At 34.4% G+C, this 27,515-nt stretch overlaps 1 protein-coding gene across 6 annotated transcripts; it reads right to left on the bottom strand.

Moving 5' to 3' along the window:
• Positions 1–470: 470 nt before the first annotated feature.
• Positions 471–27,435, bottom strand: LOC148620444 (annexin-B12-like). 6 transcript variants are annotated; one of them, XM_088581332.1, is made up of 13 exons: positions 27,301–27,435; positions 17,028–17,100; positions 13,561–13,867; positions 12,801–12,878; positions 10,734–10,874; positions 8,947–9,041; positions 8,139–8,252; positions 6,247–6,337; positions 5,200–5,279; positions 2,885–3,097; positions 2,476–2,551; positions 1,309–1,421; positions 471–990 (listed from the first exon to the last, which is right to left on the bottom strand). In XM_088581332.1, exons 2-13 carry the CDS (start codon positions 17,079–17,081, stop codon positions 868–870), a joined length of 1,485 nt encoding a protein of 494 aa, XP_088437458.1. In that variant the 5' UTR covers positions 17,082–17,100; positions 27,301–27,435; the 3' UTR covers positions 471–867. The 6 variants fall into 6 exon arrangements, with proteins under 6 accessions (XP_088437458.1, XP_088437460.1, XP_088437459.1 ...); XM_088581334.1 differs by having other exon boundaries at positions 27,305–27,419; XM_088581333.1 differs by lacking the exon at positions 27,301–27,435 and adding an exon at positions 21,073–21,139.
• Between the last annotated feature and the right edge of the window lie 80 nt (positions 27,436–27,515).

The raw sequence follows: 27,515 nt of genomic DNA on the forward strand, positions 1-27,515 counted from the left end.
CTAATAAAATCCACAAAAGATTAGGTATTTAACGGTACATATGTGGCTCCTTAGGACTGGAAACGTGGAATTTTCTATGGAAACTTTATATACTGTTGTTCAGAAGCTTTAATCAATGAATATACTCGCTCAACTCCACTAATAAGCACACATTCACTTTCATTGATTCCTGCGGTTTGGCAAAATACGTATTTTCGATCAAATTTACCGAATATGGACAATTTTAGGGGCACTTTTTAGTTTAATTTTAGTGCATCTAACAACTAGACCCTAAATAATTTTTTGAAGCCGAAATTCAATTTTGATGAAAAAAAAATAAAACCAGTTAGGAAGTCCGGGTAACCTTTGAGTTGACCTTAATAAGGGTTGCATAATGACAGATGTTGTTCATTTTGCTAATTTGACCTTTGACGAAAAATGGAAATTTCAACACATATACAAAAGTTTAATTATCAATTCAACTGTGCATATCACATTTTTGTATTTTATTTTTAGACTTTTTTCGTAATACAAGGGTCAATAATCATGGTTCATAACTAACCTTGTCCTTCGCTTCTGTATTTTGTTTTTTGCTGAAATTTAAAACCCTACCAACTAACATTCGACATAACATGAAAGCAGATACCCACAGGTAAATTGCAAGAACAGAATTCTTTTGATGTTCTATATTTAGTAGAAATCATACATTTATCACGAGTCACAGTTTTTAACAAAATCCACATAGCTGTTGTAAAATGTCAGGAAATAAACAAAGTCGTATTGTATTGTCAAACAACAAAGCTTTGATTATCAAGACTTCTGATTTCATTGGTGAGAATTGAAAGATGTCCGTCAATACTTTGTCCCACATGCAATACAAATCTTCCATCATTCCCCGATTAGGGCCAGAAGCAATTTTTTGAAATCCCCACTAGTCTCCTTGGAAACAGCTTCGTGTAAAGTTTTCCCGTAACACACCTTGTATTCGTCTTTTATGTTTTGTAAATCAAGCTGAAAAAAAGAACAATTTGATTTGAACTATAGCGAGAACCGTCTGATTCCACTTCTGCCTAACTTTCTCAATAGACCCTATTGTGCAAAGGTGATGAGCATGCGTGACATACACTTCTTATATTTTGTATATATATATATATATATACACTGTTTGTCGCTTTTTTTTTCAAGCATCTACTGGATAGTCACATCACGAATATCAGACTGGACTTTAGTTTGTATAAATATTAAAGTTTTATTTTAATACGTCTAATTAGATATAAAAGCGTTGGAAAATGTGAATAAGCCTCCAAGTAGAGATTGCTACCAACCTACCTCAGACCTCGAAACAATAATTCTTATCAGTGTAGAGTCCTTAGTACCAATACCGGACATAGCCTTGTGAAGTCCGTCAGCGAAAAACGTTAAATAGCCACGTGCTATCGTAACTATAAAAATAAAGTGTTAATTTAACAACAACAAATAACACAAAACATAGCATACGAATTAAATACCAGTCATGTAGACTTATTGTTTAATTTCATACAATTCTCAAAAAACAATGCTGTGGAGGAAAGCAAATTATATGTACGCATCACTTTTTCCGGACATCAATGCGTAAAAGTCTAATAGCTCTGTTGTCCGTTAAAACATTGTGCACATATAGGACCTCCCCTGTATTATAAGGAATGTTTATATTATTTTATGATCAAATAAGAACGAGCGGCGATTTTTTATTGAAAAAAGTTCCAATTTTCAGTTTGAATATTAAATAAAAAGATAGGTAAATTTTAATATTTTAGTTATACAGAAAAATCGGTCTTATTTTAACGGAACCATTTTTGGACTATTGAATAGGATATTAACCATATCTATCCTCGTTATATTTCAAGTCATATTTTCTCGTTGTATTTAAATCGATATTAATGACAATAACTTTCTGATTTAGACAGTTGCTGGGAGTATTCAGTGTGCAGTTTAGACAGGTTCTCGTAGAATTCAGTGTTCGGTTTAGACAGGCTCTTGGTGTATTCAGAATTCGGTTTAGACAGTTTTTTGGAGAATTCAGTGTTCGGTTTAGACAGATTCTCGGAGTATTCAGTGTTGTTTAGTCAGATTGTAGGAGAATTCAGTGTTCGGTTTAGACAGGTTCTCGGAGTATTCAGTGTTCAGTTTAGACAGGTTGTTTGAGAGTTCAGTGTTCAGTTTAGACAGGTTCTCGGAATTTAGACAGGTTTGCGGAGTATTCAATGTTCGGTTTAGACATGTTCTTGGAGTATTCAGTGTTCGGTTTATATAGGTTCTCGTAGTATTCAGTGTTCGGTTTAGACAGGTTCTCGAAGTATTCAGTTTTGGTTTAGACAGGTTCTCGAAGTATTCAGTTTTGGTTTAGACAGAAGTTTGGAGTATTCAATGTTCAGTTTAGACAGGTTCTCGGAGTATTCAGGTATTCATTTGGACCTATTTCACTAATATTTAACATTCTCAATACATCATACTTACCCAAAGCTTTAAAACCTGTCTGTAAATCCCCCGACATTTCTCTTTTTATTGTTTTCATGATATCTTTCCCAGATATCTAAAATATAACGTTTGCTATAAGGCACGGGCCATTTTTAACATGAGGGGGGCCTGGTGCCTGATAATATTTTTTTTGCGCAAGCGCAAAATTGTTATTTATATCTTAGCAGCAACCAAAATCAATATTTCTATTTGAAAATCTGCCTCCTAAAATGATGGGGAAAATATGGAATCATTGTTTTTATTGTTTTCAATGGATATGAACAATAAATTTTCCAAAATTTGGAACATTTCTTCCTTTCTTCAAAAAGATTCCAGGCCCCCTCGCTAATAATACATTTACAAACAACTCATAAACATCTTATATGAATTGACAACTCCTGTAAATTACCTTTTGATATTCGTCAAATGTTGCACAGAGCTGGGGATTACTCCGGAGTCCCATAACCTGCAGAAAGGCTGATTCGTCAGTCCCGAACTTCTTCTCACCGGCCCTGTACAGTTTGTGGGCCTCCTCTCTAGCAAGTTCCCAATCAATGAGTTCATCAGACCCATTCGTTGATGCCCATTCGTACTGTTCACTTGTCCACTCTTCCCTGTTGCCCTTTTGTAATTGGGTGTTAAAATTAATTAAAGGAGGCAAATTTGATTCTGAGGTGGGCTGACGTTTTGATGTCAATTTATTTCATACCTATAGACCCTTTTGTGCTAACTGTTGCGAGGAGTATGCTCAACATACACTCCCGCAAGGAAAAAACTTTTTTTTGTTCTACCCAAGCCCTACCTTACGGAAGTGTATATTGAGCATGCTCGTCAATTTACCGCAAAAGAGTCTTTTACGTACACGAATAAGTTAATTCAATCGGAACTGCTCGGCCATTTCCGCCACACTAAAAATATGTCTTTTGTGAAACAAGAAAGGCCGAAAAGTTTCGATTGGTCAATTTCCGGAAACGTCGTTCTGCCCCGTTACCCATGTGCTTTGGTTACAAAATAATATCAACTTGTACCTTGTTTCTTCTCCAAATGACAGATGATTTTTTTTTTATAAAAATGGGACAAATTAGATAGTTTCAAAGGATACCGGTAAAACGGTCTCAGCACAGTTACATAAAGATGTCCGTCGTTTTAATATATTATATAAACAAGGATAATTTATTAATCAAAATCCAATGATGTTTGCAAGCTCTCGCGTAATATAATGATATAAATGCAATAACCGGGTTAATCTATACATTCACATATTATAATATAATAATACAGATTTTTTTTATATTTAATAAAATCTGTTTTTCTAGATGTTATATACCCCAGGACCAATTACATTTTAAAAAGGTTGATGTTGTTCGTATGTTACATCTGCCCTCAAATGAGACGCACTGACGTCCAACTGTAAACAAAGGCACAATGGAGAGCCCGTAAAATTCAGGATTAAAGAACGAAATTTTTTTTTTTTATATAATTTTATTGTTTTTGAAAGTTTCTACAAATATTAATTAATACAAATACAAAGACAGTGTGTCTCACACATCAATTCATTCAGGAAAAAGTTGCAAATGTTAACAGCACAATATGTACATAGATTGTCAGAGCATGAGCATTTCAGAGTGAAAAAAGACAATCAGCGTGAGAGTCAAAAGTGTTTAAGAACCGAGGGAAAGAGAAAGTTTTAGAGAACGAAAATGATAAAAGAAAAAAATGGATGATTTGGAAACAAATCATTAATGGTAATACTACAAGAGTAATCAAGGAAACCGAAATTCTAGCGGAAATCAAAAGAATGTAATCAAGGGACAAAGACCAGACGGGGAAAACAGACAAACGCTACAAAGAACATAAAATAACCAAAACAACCCGCACAAAGCACCACTAAAAACTGAGAGCATGGACCAGGTGCACCGGTAGGGTAAGCGTCCTCTGCTTTTTTTAGAAACATCCGCCGAGTTGCTCATAAAAAAGTCAAGTCCGGGGTAGACGAAAGAGGAAAGGAAAACTATGACATGTTGAATAAATCTGTTTTCCTGGCGCAGATGGATTCACCATAACTATCCACGAGTTCATGATGACGACCATAAAACTTCTGTAGCAACATAACCCTGTTCCCGAAGCCTATTTGTTAGAATTCTAGCGCAATACAAAAAGTCTGCGTAGTTTCGGCAAGCTCTGGCATAACGTATGAGTTGTGATATGAACACTCCATACGCAGGTGCTGAATTGATGTTGCCACAGATGAAAGGAAAGTTGACAATTCTAAATGAAAAGTCATCACGTTTTTCATAAAGTTTGGTCAATAGTTTTCCTTTACCTTGGATTTCTAAGTGTAGGTCTAGATATGAGGCTGACTTCACAGTTTCTGTAGTATCCTTTACCTCAAGTTTATGGGGTAGATGCGATGTATCAAATCCTCGAAATTAGGATAGTGTAACCATAATACCTCATCTACATAGCGGAAACTGAGTAATGAGTATAAAACATATGATAAATATATCAATATATGGTTATTTGAATATTGCCCCACTTATCAGACCTTGACTGGTATCGTCCCTCGGACTAGAGTACTCGGGGCTGATGACGAAGGCAATATCAAAAAGGCCATATATTAATCAGTCGTTTGATTAACCATTCATTAATTTCAGAAATCTACACTGTCTAGATTATCTGAAAATACTTTATTGTCTATGATTTCAGAATACTCTTTTTTCTTACCTGGCAAACCGACACTAAGAGTCTTCTGAAATGACCGGTTGTTTCGCTCATTATGTCCTTTTCAAGCTCTTTGCCATAACCTGCGATGTTGTAAAATACATTGCTATCAGATTGATCTTATTATTGAAAAAACTGTTTTTTCAAAATTTTCGGTAATATCTGAAATACTGACAATTTGATTTTACTCAGAAGGTCAAGCCTGTTCAGTAAAAAAAAACATGAATCATAAAATTTTATTGTCAAACTCTGTGAGAGTTTTGTATAAAAAACATCCTTCTTTGAGATATTCTATCTGCGACTCAATTGGCTCATAGCCTACCATTACTTCTACTCTAGCAGTGCTACAGGTTGTCTGGCAAGCTATTTTCTGACTTGGTGGCATCCTTACCTCTAGCATCTGACATGTTGACAGCCACCGCAAATGTTAATAAGCTAAACATGTGTTTTAAAATATTTTTTAAGTCTTTTATTTAAATAAAATTAGTTTAACCCACCGGAAATCATGCGATAAAAATCCTAAATTTCGGTTAAATACCTAGAAAACATTTGCAATGAAAAGTTATCAAAGTGACCAGCCATTTTGAATTAGGTCACTACTTTTATGGAATACAATACATTTTTGACAAAACGAATTTAAAGTTGGTAAGGGGAATTTGATGGTAATTTAATATTTTCGTTTCGCAAATTAAAATCCGTAATTTTATCAACCGTATGCGTATGTACCCATTCAAACTGCTTAAAACCAAATATGAAGTTCATTTAAGCTCCTTTTACAAAAGATTTCCAGGATTGCAGGATTTTCTCATCAGGTAGGTCATTTGTTTTTCTTCAGTTTAATTACTTTCTCCCGTGTTAGGGTAAAGAAACTGTATAAAATGTTTTAAATCGTAAAAATTTAACCATAATTCTGCCGATTTCAAAGAACGTTGGCATGGCATGAGCAGTATGCATAATGGCGCTTGGAAGTAAGAGGTTTGGTTATGGAAGAACGGAATTCCAACCTCTTAGGTTGTAGGAGTACTATTACTTCTAAAAATGTGTACTTACAATTCTTGTAAGCTTCAACCATTGCTTTGATGTGTTCATTACTCTTCGGTAAAAGCATTTCCATCAGAACAGATTCATTAGTGCCAACACCCTGTAACATAACACATCTTATCCTGGTTTAGTCTGACGTGTTTTGGAGGTAGACCTAGGCTAAGGGATACAACTCTTGCAAATCATTGGAACGTTCGTATTCAGCATTTTACACCAGTCTCCTGTAAGCATCAAACTAACTTGGATTCTTACCGTAGGTCGACCTCATTAAATTTCTTTGTCTCCAATTTATTAAATGTCCTTTTTATTTTAAATCTCAATTGTTTTGTGGTTTTGAGTATCTGTTGCTGCTATATGAAAGATTACTCATTGAAACATGTGTATTTGCTATATGCATTGAATATTGAGAGAATAGTTAATGAAATATCACAATGTGGACTGCCCATGGGTTGCGATATGGACTAGAGAACTGATATTGCGCCGCGCCAAAGGCTCGGGCAACATCCGTTTTCGTGGTCCATATCACTTCCATTGGACAATCTGCATTTGTGATATTCCGATCACAATGGGTAGGCAAAACAATGAAATTTGGTGACCAACGAAAAGGAGATTTCATTGATGTGTACACTGAACTCCTCAAAACCACGAATTGAAGAATCCACAAAATTGTGTTCTTCCCTAATCCACGAATAAAATTTATTTCACAGTATTTTGTAAATATTTAATGTAAATACAAATATACCAAGCATATAAATATCGTAAATTTCGAGATGCAGTAAACTGACTAAAACAATCTTGACTAATTATTTGTATTTATGGCATCATTAGGTAGAATGAGACCCATACATTTGTCAAACATCATTAGATAAAATAGTACCAAATACGCGTCAAGATACCAAAATATATGCAAAGAGTAATCAAGGAAACCAAGGTTATAGCTGTCATCAAAAGAATGTATTCCAGAGATAAAGACAAGACATAGAAAACAGACATACACACACCGAAGAGCATACAGTAAATAACATCATACATACAAAGTGACAAAAGCAAATGAGCTACTCGGACTCCACTAAAAACTGGGATCATGGACCAGGTGCACCGGTAGGGTAAGCGTCCTTAATTTTCTTGAAACATACGCCGAGTTGCTCATAAAAAACTCAAGTCCGGGGTAGACCCGTTGAATAAATCAGTTAGTTTTCATGGTGCAGATCGATACATAAAATGCACATCTTCTATACTGTATTATAGAGAATAACCCCCGTCTATGGCGTGGTATCAGCGGTAAAAATTTCTGCCTACCCTAAAACAAGGTTATGCCTAGCCAAAACTATTTATGCCTAGCCTAAAGTAGTTTAGCCTAGCCTTAAGTAATTTTGCATATGCTAAATAAGTTTTGCTGAGCCAATCATCTGCCTTGTAACAAAGGGTTGCATAATATTCCACGAAGCCTGGATGTAAATCATCAGGCTAGGCATAACCTTATTTTGCCTAGGCATAAATAGTTTTGGCTAGGCATAACTTTAGTTTAGGCTAGGCATACATATTTTAGGCAAGGCAGAACTTTTTATTTTTAACGCTAATACCGCGCCATAGGTATACCCACCCCAAATTCCAAGACTCGGTTCCATTCCGGTCAACGTGATGAGTGAGTTTAAATAAAGTTCCACAATCATGATGAAATTGTCCTTCACTTGTAAATAATTTCCATATGATTTCAATAAAAGAAACTTGTAAAACAGACATTCTAGTATGTTAGTAGGTACAACCCAATTAAAAAAACGCCTACACCAAGTAGCAATATAAGAAATCCGAGATTGATGTTCCATAGTAAAAATTTAAATTTCCTGTTATCTGACATTTAAATGAATAATATGGTCTATATAGGAATGCAAACAACTTACCTCCATGGCTTTATGAAGACAGTAAGCATCGTATTCGATAGGTTCCATGAATAAAGCGAGAACAAGGTCTTCAAAGTTTCCACCAAGTTCCGATTTCAAATCCTTTATCAAATCCTGAAAATAAACAGTATGTCGTACTTCTATGTATCTCTTTTATGTTTTACATGTATCTTTGGTTTAAATTGACCACTCAAAACAATTTCCATGCAATATAGCAAAACATAGATTTCGCTTTTCATTAATATTTTATTTGAAAAGACCATTATTTGATATCTGCATCACTGGCTTTGCTCAGAAATTGTGCAATAGAATGTTAGAAAAATGAGTTTTTGGCAGAGTTATCTGCCCTTAAAATGTCCATTTTCAGTGCATTACAATGAAAGTGTAACTCAATGGTCAAGCATGACATGGGATTTTTTTTCTTTAATTGATTCTGATGGTGCAAATAGACAAATTACACTATCAAAATGATGGGTTTCTGTGTGTTGGTCAGCCCACCACATCCCGCACGCGATGCGAAAACGTCATAAACCTCACCACGAGACCACAAAATGGCAATTTTAACTTTTAAGTTATAGGATCTGCAAGTCCAATACGTTTTGACATAAAAATGATAGGTGAAAAACTCATGATTGAGACATCATACTAGTATAATGAACAAATTTTAAACTGGTGATGTAATCTAACCATGCCTCCTTTCTGGAAACACACATGTATAGTTACACAGAAAACATTATTTATCTTTAAGTAAATGTGCACTATCAGACAAAAATTTCTCAAAATTTTGACCAGGCTTAAGGTACCTTACCTTTCCATATAATGTTTTAAAACTTTTCTCTATTTCTTTTCTTTGCCAATTACATCTATAGCCAACTACATTTAAAATCGCTTTTTCATCCGTACCTGTGCAAAGTAATCGGTAATGTTAAAAGACAACCATATTGACAGGAGCAGCAAATCTCGGGGTCAGTAGGGGGGGTTCACTTTCAATATACAATCTTGTAGGCATGCGCCGCTTGAATAAGTTACTCTTTCATGCTTCAAATTACTAGTATATGATCCGATTGGAAAATCAGACTGTTAGTACATGACAAGGTTGATGCTTTTTGACTGGAATATGTAATAAAGTTTAAGTATTGTTTATAAATGCCTATTTCAACAGTCATAAAAAACATTCCTATAAGATATAAATATCACTAGGTATGCAATTGATTATCCTCAATTATATTGTTATAAGGGTGACTGCTCACCCTTTTCTGAAACCATATAAAGTTACACCTTACCCCCCCTCCCGTCCAAATGAGAAATCCGTTCAAGACTCGGAAGCATAACCACTCAAAGCAGAAACAAACTGATCACTGAGAATATCAGTCATGATGAATCGGTAATACACATTGTCGCATGTGCATTGAATAACTTCGTAACATGCAATTATGTGATTTTTAATTTTGGTTAAACAGTGGGTGCAGGGGGTTGTCACTCTCCAGTTATTGGAACATTTGTCATTTTCGTGTGTAAAATTGACAAAAATGGTAAATAATGTCCTAGCACCCCTAGATCCACCTCTGGTTTTACTTATTTAAGTATGGAATAAATATGATAATGATTAAGAGTGTAAATGTCAAGAACATACTCATTTTTCGCTTTTCCAAACATTCGGGCATGGAGTTGTATAGCGAGGTGACACTTTGTGTGTGCCTTTGCTTAAATAACATAGAACCACGTGAGCTTTCAAAAATTTGTTGAAGCTATTGTATTCTTGATTTTCAAAAATCTTCTTTTTATAAACGATCTTTTGAACAGATAATTCATGACATTTTAAATATTCATTTCTACATTCGAAGATAATAAGGATTTATCGTGCCAGCTTAGACTTATCATGGTTCCCGGGACAGGTATTAGCTACTAGCAATACACTCTCACGAGATATATGTGTAACATACTGAATATTGCGATTGGGAACCAGTCTAGCATAGAGTAGGTTGTTCAGAATGGCCTCCATTCAATTTAAAATTTCCATAATTAACCAATCAAATTAAAGTGTGACGTCACAATGAAAAATGCGAATCCTAAAGTCAAATTAGCGCGATGGTATCACCATTCGTACACGTTCAAAAAATTTAGATGGTTTCATTTCACCGAAGAGCTAATAAAAAATTCCTTATTTACCAGACAATTAACTCCGCTCTTCAAACTGTGACGATTTCCAAAATTAAGTCATGAACACTTTAGTAATTAAAAATCCAACAAAATCTTCCCGACTTATAATGTCATGCAAAAATCTGCAAAGGGTTTTCTCAAACTCCTGCGGAATCAAGCTCCGAACGCTAGACGCTGCAGCCAGCCCTCCCCGAAAATGCAAGAATCCTGCAAAGTCGGGAAAAGGTGAAAGATTTTATGCGATGTTATCCGATTGTCAAATGACTTTTGATTTGAATAATGTCCAAGAATTTCGAAAGGCAGGTCTGCAGCGCTTGGACGTCATGTGGCAATCCCAACAAGTGAAAGGTCGGGCCAGCAAGCAGCTCCGAGATTTTATAAACATATATCTACAAGAACGTTCCATGTTACATGCGTATCCTATTTTTGTCTTACCAAAACCCTTCATAGCTTTTCTAAGTACTTTTGCATCTTCCTCTGGATTAAAGTTTTCGGCTTCGTAAACTGTCGGTATAGCTTGATGACTCAGATTCAAATTGTTCATTCCAGCACTCGCAGTCGCAACCGATGATTTTCCTAAAACAAAAGGACATGATGAAAACTTGTTGTAAATGATTGCATTAACGTTTTAGTATGTTTTAGTTATGTATTATGCAAAATAAAACATGATATGTATGATTCCTGCTACCCTATCTACCACATTTTTTGTGCCTACCCTCAACATTTCATGGTCATTTTTGGTTTATGCACTGTTAAAGTGTAGATTGTTACCCCGTTAACCCAACGTAAAATGTTTTTTGAAAAATAAAACAAATTCCCTACTTACCCCCCTGTTGTTTTCTTGCTTATAGCAGGAAATAAGGCTATTATTTTATTTTGGTCTTAGGTGCAGACAAATTATACAGACCTATTATTTTGTTCGATTTAAATACGAATCATATGCGAGTCGCAAATAAGTACAACATTCTTTTTTTTTCTCAGGCCAATAACCTCATATGAAGAATAGTCAAGCGTATGATCCTTTAAGATATTTATGTATTCGTTGAATGCGAAAAGGAAGCCGTTATGTGAGTATGTAGTATGATCCACCTTAAATCTGTAGAAAGAAAAAGTTATAATCTAGTTTTAACGATGACGACCGAAGTTCCATTAGAACTTTGACGACTTGTCTGTGAACTGAATTGTTCAAATATAAAACAAGCTTACTCTGTACATAGTTTATTTTCTCATTCGGAACTATTCGGTCATTTTGCTTGCATTATACCCATGAATCCCGAAAAGTTCTGCTGGATGAAACCCTTCAGGCTGAAATCAGCGCGCGGTGCTACGAATGTTTTATATCTTAAATTCATGTTTATAACTGTAATGAGGAATTTGTCTTCTATGACACTCTGATGTTTCAATCTTAATTTAACTTAATCTTGTAAAAGAGTAATCAAGGGAACCAAAATTCTAGCGGAAATCAAAAGAATGTAATTCAGGGACAAAGACCAGACATGGAAAACAGTCAAACACAACAAAGAACATAAAGTAACTAAAATAATACATACTAAGTCATAAGTAAATGAACAACTCAGACTCCACTAAAAACTGGGAGCATGGACCAGGTGCACCGGTAGGGTAAGCGTCCTCTGCTTTTCTAGAAACACCCACCGACTTGCTCATAATGTCAAGTCCGGGGCAGACAAAAGAGGAAAGGAAAACTATGACACATTGAACAAATCAGATTTCATAGTGCCTATGGATACACCATATCGATCCACGAGTATGACGACCATAAAACTTCTGTAGTGATGACTTCAATCTTGTAGCAACATAACCCTGTTCCAAAAGCCTAATTGCAAGAAGTCTAGCGCGTTAAATACACCACAAGTATTTAACAGATCCGACCATATCTACTTTCAAATAGAAATATTTTACACTGCCTCCATTGTTAAAGGATATTCCTACATTCGAGAAACTAAAAGCGCGAGGCTCATCAAGAGTATTAAATTTTAAATCTGACAATCGAGGGTATAGAGTGCTTGACACAAAATATGTAAGATTCATTCATGACCTCAAAAAAAAATCTCTATATATGTAAGAGTAATCAAGGGAACCAAGGCCATAGCGGTAATCAAAAGAATGCAACCATTGTGATACATATTCAAAGACAGATAGAAATTGTTCATTTGGAATTCATGTCAGTTGACTTTACGTGAACTTTACGTGGAATTCACATAAATTAACGTGATTTTTACGTGAAATTCACTTAACATGAATTTTACATAAAAAAAACCTGTCACAATTTGTATGCCTCACTTCGGGCAAAAATCACGCGAAATTCATGTGAAAACCATGTGCATTGAATTTGCCAGTGCCTTTTTCTGTAAATTTTTAAGCATAACAACTTGATTAATGAGACAAAAATGAATACGGACTCAATAACCGGATGAGAACACAACAGTTTCCAGTCCGTGGAAAAGTTTTTCTCAAATCGATCAGACAAAACAGAGAAATTACCTTTCTTCTTTTTCTTAGATTTCTTCGCTTTCTTTGACCTGTGACCTCGGTGCTTGCTCGTTGCACAGTTTTCTTCTCCTATAAGCAAGAACACATACAGTACCTTTAAACGTTCACGGTTTTATTTTCAGACCCTTATTTCAGTTTCCTTTGTTGCCTTGAATCATCTTAGCATTAAATTATACACTGTTTTCAATAGCTAAATAAACAGAAAAAAACTGCACTGCTTAAGTGTAAGTGTTTGTAAGAATCAGACAAAATGTGAAAAATCAGAAACATGCATGTCAAAACCCCACCAATTTGACAATAAAATATCACTCAAGGATGTTTTCTCTTTATAAAAGACCTTTATTTGATCTCTGCATCATTGGTTTTGCTCAGAAATTTTTCAATAGAATGTTAGAAAAGAGAGATTTTTTTACAGAGTTCATTTTCAGTGCATTTCAATGAAATTGTAACTCAATGTTCCAGCATTACATGGAAAACCCTGTCTATTTTCCTTGATTCTAATGGTGTAAATAGTCAAATTATATGATCAAAATGATGGGTTTTTTTTATACCAAGTTTCACCTAATGTCTGATTCTTACAGGGACTGACACTTAAATAAAACCTATATAGAAAATATACATGTTCTACAAAGACGTAAAATTCAAGATAAACAATTTGCTTCAATAACGCATCAACTTTTATTTTAATATTTTAAGGAATATCAATACTCGTTTGTATTTAAAAATAGGCCATTTCGTGATGCATACTAACCTTCTTCGGAATAATAGACATTGACCTCAATGTTAACTTCAGTGTTTTCCTCTCCGGAATCAGATCCGGAATCAGATCCTGATTCAGAGCTGGAATCGTCTTCGTTTGATTCCTCATATTCCTCTTCGCATTCTTCTTCTCCCTCAGCTTCTGCTTCTTCACCCTCACCTTCTTCTGTTTCTTCCTCCTCTGGTTCCGGTTCTTCTTCTGGTTCCGGTTCTTCCTCTTCCGGTTCCGGTTCTTCTTCTTCCGGTTCTTCTTCTTCTTCCGGTTCTTCTTCCATGTCATATTCCTCCGGATCAGAATTCTGAAAGCGAAGCAATCATGAACATGAAGAGATAAGCACAGATCCATTTAAAAACAAGACATATTGGCGGATCAAGAGATTTTGTAAAGGGATTTCCAGAAGGAGGAGGTTTCCAGGCTTTCATATGATAATTTGTAATCACGTTTTGCACAAACATAACAAAGTTTTCTAACAAAAGGGGCATCCCTAATCCCGAACACCATTTCCCCTGGATGCGCCACTAACCTGTCAAATTTGTACATGGAAACGTAAGAAAAGTAATTACATATAGTGAACATAGAACTTTCATCAATGGAGAAGATCATCAAAATGGAGGCAGACCAAATGTGTGTACAAGAAATTATAGCAACCGGTTTAAAGAACGCAAGATGTGGACCTTTTAATAGTCATCTTTCGGACTCAAAAACAAAGATGGAAAAATAGCTACATGGGCTTACTGCCACCATCAAATATGCAGCAGGACTAGTATACTAATATACATGTATATAAACACACAAGTCGGATTGAATATTTAATAACTGTAGCAAGCCTCTTAGCATTATCTATCTAAAAATTAATTTACGGGACTAGTATCCCCGCGGCCTGTTCAATCTTGTATATTTGAGGACCAATGTGGACACACGATTCATACTGGACACAATTTTATGGGGATAAACTATGCACTTTTGGCACACAATTTTGATGCGATTTCTAAAACACACAACTCCAAACCGCAATCAGTACTATTTTTTGTTGTTGACAACACAATAACAGAATATAACTGTAAATTAACTTTAACTCCTAGCCGTTCAATGTCCCTCTAACGGGACATAAGGACATTTTTGGTATTGTTGACTGCTAAACATCACTTAGAACTAAAAACCAGGGCTTCAAAAAAATAAATAAATAAATAAAAATAGCTGATAGTCTACTTTGTTTTTGACGAAGGCAAGAAAGTCATTACAGGCATACAAACAGCGGAGACGCAGAAGTCGACAAAATTTTCTCCATACTGATCAGTTAATTCTGTTTATTAAGATATTAAGATATATTTCAAGACAAAGCAGTATTTAGATCCATGGATATTTACAATGTTATGTTATAATGTTATAATGTTATTTGACATTTTTAGTCTTGGCATCTTTTGAAGTAGTGAAGTCATATTTTACCTCTACTTTTTTGTTGGAAATCAGTACACTTTCATGGGGTTTTTCAATCAGTAGAAGAAAAATGTACACCAGTATCCAAATAGCATTTTCCAAATGTTATTTCCTGACCCATAGATGGTACGGATGAACAGGAAAAAAACAAAAAACGAAAAACAAAAACTTACAAAACCCTGTATCCTGAAAATATCATACATGTATTTCACACTACAACCGAAGATTTTACATCTGTTTAAATAAAATCCGATAAGATTTGCTGTTTTTCGCGGTAAATCGTGCATGTTGGCTTAGTATCACGTGACAACATGCTTAAACCTACAATTGTGTAGCTTATTAAGAAGGTTGGGTATATATTGGCTTTGTAATAAGCTCAAGTTTGTCACTGTACGTCTATTAGCAATCAAGCCATTGTAATTTATAAATTATTGACAAAATTGTAGGCAAACGAACAATAAAACACAGAAGGTAAGAACATAAATTCCTCACAATATGCACACTTCTATATGGTAATTTAACTCCCTACTAAGTTTCGTAACAATCCTACAAGTTGTTGAGGAGTTGCGGACAACGCGTGATCAGACCACGTTTTGCTGAAAAACGCCCAAATTAAAACAGTAGCCGTCAATTAGAATACAATATTTTGTTCAAACAAAAATTCCTGACAAAATGCACACCCCATTAAGTTTCATAATAATCCTACAAGTCGTTGAGGAGAAGTTTTGGATAACGCATGAAACCAAATTTTGCAGAAAAACGTCTCAGTTAAAACAGCTGTCATTTCTACATTTTTTGTCCAAACATAAATTCTTCACAGTATGCACAACTCCATGTTGTTATATTACATCCCACGAAGTTTCATAACAATCCTGCAAGATGCTAGAAAAATAGTTCGGACAGACAGGGTGAAACCTACATGTATATACCCTTTTCCGCCCTAACCTCAAAACAAAAGGAAAAACGAAACAAAGCAACGCCGGAAAAAGGGACCACAGAGAAGTTTTGGTTGGGTTTTCAAGAGTCATCTGAAACAATTTTCCTGTGCATTTTCAATGTTAGTTGTTTCGTTTTGTTTGAATGATAGTCTATTCATCTTTTAACATTTGATTATTTAATTTCCACTTTCAAATATCAGTATTGCTACAACACTCTTCTATTTGTTTCAAAAATGTAACTTCCTGGAAAATTTTAGGTTGTTCGGGAAGGTGACAAAGTTTTTCGTCTTTTCATCATTTGTTTCGTTTGCATGATTCTTCTTATTCTTTTGAAATAGCTGTTATAGGACGAAGGTTTAAGCTAGAGTGGCCTAAGCGATGACGATCAAAAAACTCAAGTAGGCATGGAACGACTTGTTTGTGGGTCGAGTTGTTCCATATGTTCAGATACATGTACAAAACTAACATGCTCTACATTCAGTTTATTTTCTTATTCCAAACAAATTAGGCTGTACTAAATCCTTAAATCCTCGAAAGTTCCACGAGATGTAAATGCCTCTCAGACTGAATTCGGTACTTTTAATGTCATATCTTAAATTTTGTTTATCATCGTTAAGAGAACTTCGTCCTCTTTTAAGTACCTGTCCAAATAAAATTCAAACACCGCCTAATGTAGAGGTGATTCATGGTGTAGAAAAACCCTGCGAACATGTTTTTTTGTTTTTTGTTTTTTGTTTTTGTTTTTTTTTGTTTTTGTCTGGATAAAATATTGTACTTTTGATAACAATCGTCTTTTCTGTGTTCAGATCTGTACTTTTAGAAAACAATACATTGATCTCACACTAAAATCAAATACGGAAACTCTTGCAAAGTGCCAATTTCATGCACAATTTTTATAACTTTTATTTCAAAAGTGCAAGAACCCAATGACAAACTAAGACTGTTTTGTGGTCAGTAACTATTTCTATAACTAAAAGTGAGTTTGGTGGGTTTTTGACATGCATGAATCACCTTCTGTCTTATCTTTATTAATAATGATACTTAAATACTAGCAAAATAATAATCAAAATTCCTTATCAATACCTGTCCTTCGATACTGTCCCATCGATCAACTGTGTCTTTATTTTGTGCTACCATAACTCAACATCAACTTTTACTGAAACAAAACAGATTAGCGTCACCATCATATGCCACCATTTTCCACTCGACAAAATTTGAGCATTACCATGATTACGTACCAGCAAGGAATCGAACCCGGGACCCCTGGTACCGTAGGCCTGAACTAAACTAGCGCAGCTTATGGAGCATAGCATCTGATTCTTCTACAGGTCTGTGAGAGAGGCCAACCGCTTTCAATATGATTTTTTTCAATATATGCATAAATGTTATATGCAAAATTAAAAAAAAAATGTGTTGTGTGAGTTCTATTTTATCAATGACAGCATACAGTGCTGGAAATAGTAACTAAAAGTTTAAACCGTTAAAAGTAAAATTTAATACCGGGCATATTTGAAACATTTTTGATACGAATGAAAGCACTGTGCAAAGTTTGAACAAGATGGCTCAATATTTTATACATAAGTTCTGGTATATACCCCGGTATATATCAACTTATTACAGGGTGTCACTCTAAACGACATATCCCACGATCTGACCATTACATATTGGTACCATATTTTAAAATTTCTTGTTTAAAATATGCTAATGATAGGAATACATGTATGATACTCTCTAATGAGAAACGTGTAAGACTTTCATACCACAATGAGATAGATAAATACAAATATTTTACTGTCACAACTGTTTGTTGTATTACATGTATATTGGAAACTTTATATAAAAATGTTTTCTTAATTAGTATCATGGAATATTTTTCTATTGTAACTGTCTTATTATGATGTCAAACTGTACTACTTTACTTGTCAAACCCATTGCATTATGAAATTTTTAGTTTTTAGTTACTACATATAATATATCGCCACAATACAAGGGGAAATAATCCTTGAATACAGTTTCATCGACAGTATTCCCACTTTTCTTGAACCCTTGAACATATTTTTGTACATTTTTGTAATTATTGTAATACTTGTATAGAGAATAATACTATCTCATCTTATCTTAAGAAGGTAGACCTAGGGTAAGGGACATAACTCTTGAAATCAGTGATATGTTTTTATCATATTAAATTTCACCAAAGCCTATCAGGCTTTCCTTTGAAACAGAATAAAATCAATCCAATTTACTTTGATGCTTACATTAGATTGATGAAAATAGTGAATACAAACGTTTAAATGATTTTTAAGAGTTGTATCCCTTACCCTACGTCTACCTCTTTAAGGTGACGAAAAATGGCAAAGTTCAAAATGCCGAATATGAAGGTAACCATTTGTCAAATTTCTCCACAATTGGAGGTGCACTTCTTCAAGATGTAAATGAACACTGTGCAAAGTTTGACGAATAATGGTTCAATATTTTCTGAGTTTGAGATTACACAGAGCACGGAGTCAACACTACTAGTAAAATGGCATGCTAAAATGTTTTTGTAGAATAATCCACTGATCTACACAGATTATTCATATTTTTTAACAAAGAACTGTGCCGGATAGACGCATAAAACGGTCGATAACAACTTGATATTACTGTTGGAGAATGTCGGATTTTACGGTTGATTGATTAAGTGATATTTAACGCCCATGTTGCAATATTCAGCTCTTTGTGGGCCATGAACACGAAATGGATGATAAAATGAACAATGAGGTGTGACACAAGGATAATAGTGTCAACGAGTTTAGATTGCCACTGGAAATTGGTAGAGGCAATTTACCTTGCTGTAGCGAACGTGACATATTCCCAATACGGTGCACCACAATAGTTTGCGGACAGGTTTTTCGTATTATGGCCTATCGACCACGGCATGTAGCATGACAGGGATATCCTGTTCCATTCAACCTCGGGGTTGGATGGGGATAGGGGCACTTCAGTAATTATTTGATAGGGGAGTCGCTGCGATTCTGTAACCCCACCCTATTCATATTATAATTTGCTTTTGTCAGAAAAAAGATACCCAATTCCATATATATAAGGAGTGATCCCTTGATTATTATACACAAATACATATAATAACAATATTCTTCATTCATTTAGAAATACGTGTACGAAAATAATAAGTTTTAAGTTGTGCTTGCAAGCAAGTCACATACAAGTCCCCTCACGTTCCCTAAATGATCACAGAACCCAAAAGTTTGAATTCAGCATAAAATTCTGATGAAATTTACACTGGTGGCACCTTATGTTGGATGGCGGCCATTTTGAAATGGCAGCCATCTACAATAATCAATAGACAAGTATGAATTTAATCATACCCAGATGGTTTTATATATCCATTTAAATTTGGTAAAGATATCTCGGGTCTATGGAAAGCCTAAGTGGACAAAAATCGATATTTTGTAATATTAGAAAATGAACTTTTAATATTACAAAATCATTTTTTTTAATATTAGAAAAGATGTTTTAATATTAGAAATTCATTTTGTAATATTAAAATTCATTTTCTAAAATTACAAACTCCTGATGTAGTAATATTATAAAATATCACACAATTTGTAATTTGTCACTTTTTTTAATATTACAAAATTATTTTTTAATATTAAAAAAGTGTTTTGTGATATACCAAATCTAATTCTAACAAATCTAATTCTAAATCTAACAAATCTAGAAATGCTTATTTTTTGTCCAATTTGGTTTGCCATGCAGGTCTTTTTTTAATAAAAGAAAAACATCTGAAAAAACACAAAAATCTGCCAAATTTTTTATTTTTTCTTTACCTTGCAAAACACATGAAATATCGAGTCGCTTTTCTTGCATATAATTATAGAGTTCATCAAACTCTACCACCACACCAATATTCAAGACTTCCGAGTTATCACAACGTCCTATATTTTGACCTATCTGCCTTCAATGTACAAACTCCGGCAACAAGCAGGAATCTATTTCGGCAATTGACTTAATATCCTTTGTCACATACTATCAAAATCATTCCAATATTTTCTGATCAATAGTTTTGCATTGAACCATGGCAACAATAAAAATGCGATTCACTTTTTTTGCATAATATTGTAGAGCTCATCAAACTCTACCACCACACCAATTTTCAAGTTCCTGGCCACCGAACTAGATTTCCGAGATATCACAATATCCTATATTATGACCTATCCCTCTTTTCCTTTGAAGTACCCCTCCTCTCAAAATTTTTTTAGTGGTTTGGGGTAAGGCCAAATTTCTGAGAAAGTTTCGTTCCAATCCCTCCATCAATTTCCGAGAAAACGTGTGGACAAGTTGATCGGTTAAAATAAACGTACCAAAACAAAATGTCCCCGACACTTCATGTTCGGGGACTTAATTACAACAGATGGTAGGAACAGGATGCTGTTGCCTATCCATAAAACTTATCATAAAATTATGTTCGTTTTTCCCTTCCTATTTCCCATTCACATATTTTCAAGTTGGAAAATGGTGCATTATTTTCTGGGTTTTCCAGAAATTCAATTTCTAAAGGATAAAAAAATATGCCCAAATATTGCATACCGGTGGACTCAACCTGGATTCATCAAATAAAAGAACATGCAGGTGGCAGGTTCTGATAGGGGTGTCTGGACCACCAACTCGTCCCCCAAAGTTGGAAAAATATGAGCAAATAATAGCCTGGAATCTCTTCTTTAAAACAATTCTGGCACCTGCCAGGGGCGTAGCTGCCTATACGCAAATACGCAGTTGCGTACTTTCGGAAAAAGTAACAAAAATAAAACACACATTTTAAAGATGAAATAAAGGTTTTATGCAATGACTCACTGGGTGCCTTGAGCGACCCCCCCCCCCCGACCCCTCGCCGTAATTTTGCGTACAAATAAAACAGGCCTATCTACGCCCCTGCCTGCTATTGGAATTTGAAGATAAAAAGGGGTCGAAACTGGATATGTCCATGCTTGGTGATCTTGTACTCTGAAAACATCACAAAAAGACGAGGTCAGGCGCGTAGACTGGCCCATCAGCACTATTTACGTAGAAGACTTCAAATAGTGTATAAAATGTCAAAATTAAGGGAAAAAAGCTACAAAATTCTTAAGCTTACCTACTGTAGCTTTATAGTTCAACAAAATGACTAAATAAATGAAGCATACTAGGTTAACACACTAGGGTCATGGAAAGGTAAGAATAATGACCTACAAATGTATATATAGCTACTACATCATACCGCCAGCAATTTGAAATTTGTTGTCATATTTCATGCGTAACATATCATTATTTTTATCGAAGTTGCTTATTTTGAAGTGCACGCACTTAACAAAAATATACACGTTAAGAAAGTGACCGCAGACGATATCAATAGAAATTAAAGGTGTCTGGTCTGCCAAGTATTATTGATGTTGTGAGCCAGTTGGATCACACGGTTTTTTTACCAGTCTGTATATAACGATCATGGATATGGTGAAAATGTCAGACAACATACCCACCGGGGCGAAAAGTGTTAGCTCAAGGCCACCCATGTGTCTTCGGTGGATGACGGAAACCGGCAGTCTGCAGCTGTAGGTATAGGCTGTCAAAGAGGTTTCCCTTCCCCCTTATGCAATTTTAAAAATGTTGTGCAAATTAAAAACAAACTCAAGCAAACAAATGAAAAAAATTCCCAACGATGTTCGAACTGTCAAATTTGTGATGCAAAAATATTTGGTCGGTCCCTCCGCTGGACTCGAACTCGTACCGCTGTGACATCAACGGCAACACCAACTGCACAAAGTCAAGCGCCCTAGACCACTTCGAGTCCCGTGGAAGGAACGACTAAATATTTGTTATCGCAAATTTGACAGTTCTAACATCGCTTGGGATTTTTCAGACCCTTCTGTAAGTTTATGTTATCTACCCTGTACCAATTTGATCCGATGGAGCAGCAGTGTAGCGAATTACGTAGTTATCGGGGGTGGGGGATACTTGCTATATATAAGGACGTGCTGCTAGGAGAGGTACCAGCTTGCAAATATATGCAAATCGGCGGGAAAAAACAAACATAACTACATGTATGATAAGTCATTAAAGTTTATTATGATAAGGTTTTATTTCTAACAAAGTATATGAAAAGGTCTACATTTTTGTTCAAACGCAAAATATATGAATAGGGTGGGGTTACAGAGCCACAGCGGCACCTTATCATAGTAATATTAAAGTGACCCCCTGAGACGTAGTAAATTCCGCGTACATATCATTTCATTTGACTTCAGGGTAATTAGGTATTTAATTTTTTACCTCATTATACATTACTCAATTTTGCATTAAAGTGTAAATAAATGTTTGATCAGTTGAGTTGAACTGCTTTTTAAATTCCCGCAGGTGGTGGTTTTTGTTCATGTTGCTCTGTTTTTAAAAATATAATACTATATATTAAAATCCTAAAAATCCTTCTGTGCATGTTATGTTTTTATATGGCATTTTTGTGAGTATTGTCGGAAAAAAATGTTACAATTTATAATCCAATGAAAAGTACGGTGCAGAAAAAATCACCCCATCCTCTGAATAATAAAATAGTAAAATAGTAACAGAAGTACCCAATTGTAGAGGTGGGCCAAATAAATGCCACACGAGACAAGGCAGTAAAATTCGCGGAGATAGAATTTGTGGAAAAATTAACATTTCATGCAAAAACTCTTCCCAATTAAGGGAGCACCCCCACCCCGCAAAACAATAATCCAACAAATGAATAAACACTTGACAAGTTTCATCTGTTCAGGTTTTACAGAAATCAAATAAATAAATAACATTGATTTTTACAAATATAATGTTTTTCACACAACTTTAAATGTAAGGTCGAGCGAACTGTTACCAGCGCTTCACCTTAAGAGTGCATTTTAGAAATAACTGGATCAGACACTGGGTAAATTGCCTTTAGTTCTTTAATAAAATATCGACCCACCACAATCATCTCATTTGATCAGATAAATGCAACGTAGTGCAAAGTGGTTATATTAGCCTTCTGTATTTCAGACAGATATATGTCGTCTGCAAATCCCAGTAATCACAATCTGCGATGATGCATTAAGCTGTAGACAAACGGATTTATAAACATTGAAATATTGACATTTTGACATGCATTAATCACCTCCTGTCTTATCTTTATTAAGACATACTTAAATACTAGCAAAATAATAATCAAAATTCCTTATCAATGCCTGTCCTTCGATACTGTCCCATCGATCAACTGTGTCTTTATTTTATACTACCATAACTCAACATCAACTCTTACTGAAACAAAACAGATTAGCGTCACCATCATATGCCATCACTTTGCACTCGACACAATTTGAGCACTACCATGATTAGTACCAGCAAGGAATCGAACCCGGGACCCCTGGTACCGTAGGCCTGAGCTAAACTAGCGCAGTTTATGGAGCACAGCATTTGATTCTTCTACAGGTCTGTGAGAGAGAACAACCGCTTTCTTTTTTCAATATACGCATAAATGCTATATGTAAAATTTAAAAAAAAATGTGTTGTGCGAGATTTATTTTATCAATGACAGCATGTAGTGCTGGAAATAATAAATAGAAGTTAAAACCGTTAAATATCGGGCATACATTGTATTTGAAACATTTTCGATACGAATGCAAGCACAGCGCAAAGTTTGAACATGATGGCTCAATATTTTATACATAAGTTCTGGTATATTCCCCGGTATATATCAACTTATTAGTAGAAACAGGGTGTCACTCTATACGAAATATCCCACGATCTGAGCGTTACATGTTGGTACCATATTTTCACATTTCTTGTTTAAAACATGCTAATGATAGGAATACATGTATTATACTCTCAAATGAGAAACGTGTAAGACATTCATACCTCAATGAGATTGATAAATTCAAATATTTTATTAGCACAACTGTTTGTTGTATTACATGTACATTGGAAACGTTATATAACAAAATGTTTTCTTAATTAGTATCATGGAATGTTCTTGTATTGTAACTGTCTTATTATGATGTCAAACTGTATTACATTATTTGTCAAACCCAATTGCATTATGAAATTTTTAGTTTTTAGTTACTACATATTGTATATCCCTACAATACAATGGGAAATAATCCTTGAAAACAAACAGTTTCATCGACTGTATACCCACTTTTCTTGAACCCTTGAACATAATTTTATACATTTTTGTAATTATTGTAATCACTGTATAGCGAATAATACTATCTTATTATATTAAGGAGGTAGACTTAGGGTAAGGGACATAACTCTTGATATCAGTGATATGTTTGTATCATATTCTATTTCACCAAAGCCTATCAAGCTTTCCTTTGAAACAGAATAAAATCAATCCAAGTTACTTTGATGCTTACATTAGATTGTTGACAAATGGTGAATACAAACGTTCAAATGATTTTTAAGAGTAATCAAGGGAACCAAATTTATAGCGGTAATCAAAAGAATGCAATCCAGGAACAAAGGCCAGACATGGAAAACAGACATACACAACAAAGGACATAAAGTAACAAAAATCATAAGAGTTGTGTCCCTTACCCTAGGTCTACCTCCTTAAGGTGACGAAAAATGGCAAAGTTCAAAATGCCGAATATGAAGGTAACCATTTGTCAAATTTCTCTATAATTGGAGGTGCACTTCTTCAAGATGTAAATGAACACTGCAAAGTTTGACGAATAATGGTTCAATACTTTCAGAGTTCGAGATTACACAGAGCACGGAGTCAACACTACTAGTAAAATGGCATGCTAAAATGTTTTTGTAGAATAATCCACTGATCTACACAGATTATTCATATTTTTTAACAAAGAACTGTGCCGGATAGACGCATAAAACGGTCGATAACAACTTGATATTACTGTTGGAGAATGTCGGATTTTACGGTTGATTGATTAAGTGATATGTAACGCCCATGTTGCAATATTCAGCTCTTTCCGGGCGATGAACATGAAATGGATGATAAAATGAACAATGAGATGTGACACAAGAATAATAGTGTCGACGAGTTTCGATTGCCACTGGAAATTGGTAGAAGCAATTTACCTTGCTGTAGCGAACGTGACATTTTCCCAATACGGTGCACCACTATGTTTGCGGTCAGGTTTTCCGTAGTATGGCCTATCGACCACAGCATGTAGCATGCCAGGGATACCCTGTTCCATTCAACCTCAGGGTTGGGTGGGGAGGGGGGCACTTCAATAATTATATGATAGGGTAGCCGCTGGGATTCTGTAACCCCACCCTATAGATATAATTTGCTTTTGTCAGAAAAAAGATACCTAATCCCATATATATAAGGAGTGATCCCTTGATTATTATACGCAAATAAATGTAATAACAATATTCTTCATTCATTTAGAAATATGTGTACGAAAATAATAAGTTTTAAGTTGTGCTTATAAGCAAGTCACATACAAGTCCCCTCGCGTTCCCTAAATGATCACAGAACTCAAACGTTTGAATTCAGCATACAATTTTAAGCATTTCAGTTTATACAAAGTTTCATAAATTCTGATGAAATTTACACTGTTTTTCAAGGTGGCACCTGAAGTTGGATGGCGGCCATTTTGAAATGGCAGTCATGTACAATAATCCATAATGATAGTATGAATTTAATCATACTCAGATGGTTTTATATATCCGTTAAGTTTGGTAAAGATATCACAGGTGATTTTTTTATTAATAAAAGAAAAACATCTGAAAAAAACACAAAAATCTGCCAAAAATCTACCTTGAAGAACACATGAAATATCAAGTCACTTTTCTTGCATATAATTATAGAGTTCATCAAACTTTACCACCACACCAATTTTCAAGACTTCCGAGTTATCACAATGTCCTATATTTTGACCTATCTGCCCATTTGGCAAAAGTGCCCTACCTTTTTATATGACAAGCCAAAGTGGACAAAAATCAATTTTTGTATTATTAGAAAATGAATTTCTAATATTACAAAATCATTTTTCTAATATTAAAAAAGATTTTTAATATTAGAAATTCAATTTGTAATATCAAAAACTCATTTTCTATTATTACAAATTCCTGATTTAGTAATATAATAAAATATCACACATTTTGTAATATTACAAATTGAATTTGTAATATTAGAAAATCAGGCACATTTTTAACACTTATTTTCTAATATTAAAAATTTATTTCTAATATTAAAAATTCATTTTTTAATATTACAAATTCCTGATTTAGTAATATCATAAAATATCATACATTTTGTAATAGTAGAAAATGAATTTGTAATATTAGAAAATCAGTCACATTTTTTAATATTACAAAATAAATTGCTAATATTAAAAAATCATCATTGAATACAACAGTCCATTTTCTAATATTAGAAAATTAATTTCTAATATTCAAAAATAGTTTTTTAATATTAGAAATTCAATTGAATTTTTAATATTCAAAAAATGAGTTTTTAATATTAAAAAAGTGTTTTGTGATATAAGAAATTCAATTTGTAATATTAAAAAATGAATTTGTAATGTTAAAAAATCATTTTTTAATATTAGAAAATACTCATTTTTGTCCACTTTGGCTTGCCATATTTTTAAATTTATTTCTTTAGTGTATATCAGTAGGGTAACACTTCCCAAATGTTCACGGAACTCAAAATTTTGAATTCAGTATAACATTTTAAGCCTACATACCATGTTACATAAAATCATTATGACATTTACACTATTTTTCAAGGGGCCCTTATTTTGGATGGCGGCCATTTTAACATGGCGGCCATCTACAATAATCCAAAATATGCATTTAATTACATTTATTTAGTTTTATATATCTATTTTCCCTTCCTATTCACATATTTTCAAGTTGGAAAATGGTACATATTAAAGCGGCACGTTGTATATAGGAAGTGTCCCTCCCCAAATAATAACGATTTAGATTATTTTTAGGGTTTTCCAGAAATTTCTAATAGATAATTTATATGCCCAAATATTGCATACCCGTGGACTCAATCTGGATTCATCAAATGAAAGAACATACAGGTGGCAGGTTCTGGTTGGGGTGTCTGGGCCACCAACCCCGTCCCCCACCTTTGTTGGTAAGGTTGGCAAAATATGAGCAAATAATAGCCTGGAATCTCCCCTTTAAAAAATTTCTGGATTAGCCCGTTATTGGAATTTGAAGATAAAAAGGGGCGAAACTGGATATGTCCATGCTCGGTGATCTTGTATTCTGAATACATCACATAAAGACAAGGTCAGGTGCGTAGACTGACCCATCAGCACTGTTTACGTAGAAGACTTCAAACAGTGTATAAAATGTCAAAATTAAGGGAAAAAAGCTACAAAATTCTTAAGCTTACCTACTGTGGCTTTATAGTTCAACAAAATGACTCAATAAATGAAGCATCCTAGGTAAACACACCAGGGTCACAGAAAAGTAAGAATAACGACCTACAAATGTATATATAGCTACTACAACATTCCACCAGCAATTTAAAATTTGTTGTCATAATTCATGCGTAACATATCATTATTTTTGTCAAAGTTACTTATTTGGAAGTGCACGCGCTTTTAC

Source organism: Perna viridis, chromosome 4 (genome assembly GCF_037379345.1).
Source record: "Perna viridis isolate PV_CMFRI_1.1 ecotype Kerala chromosome 4, ASM3737934v1, whole genome shotgun sequence".
Taxonomy (NCBI): Eukaryota; Metazoa; Mollusca; class Bivalvia; order Mytilida; family Mytilidae; genus Perna; species Perna viridis.

Excerpts from the sequence above, each read along its gene's own strand:
- LOC148620444 (XM_088581332.1), bottom strand. The coding sequence starts at position 17,081 with ATGGTAGCACAAAATAAAGACACAGTTGATCGATGGGACAGTATCGAA. Across the intron at positions 10,875-12,800 it reads ATCTAAGAAAAAGAAGAAAG|GAAAATCATCGGTTGCGACT; the intron begins GTAATTTCTCTG and ends CTTTTGTTTTAG. Across the intron at positions 5,280-6,246 it reads GGTTGAAGCTTACAAGAATT|GTTATGGCAAAGAGCTTGAA; the intron begins GTAAGTACACAT and ends ACAACATCGCAG.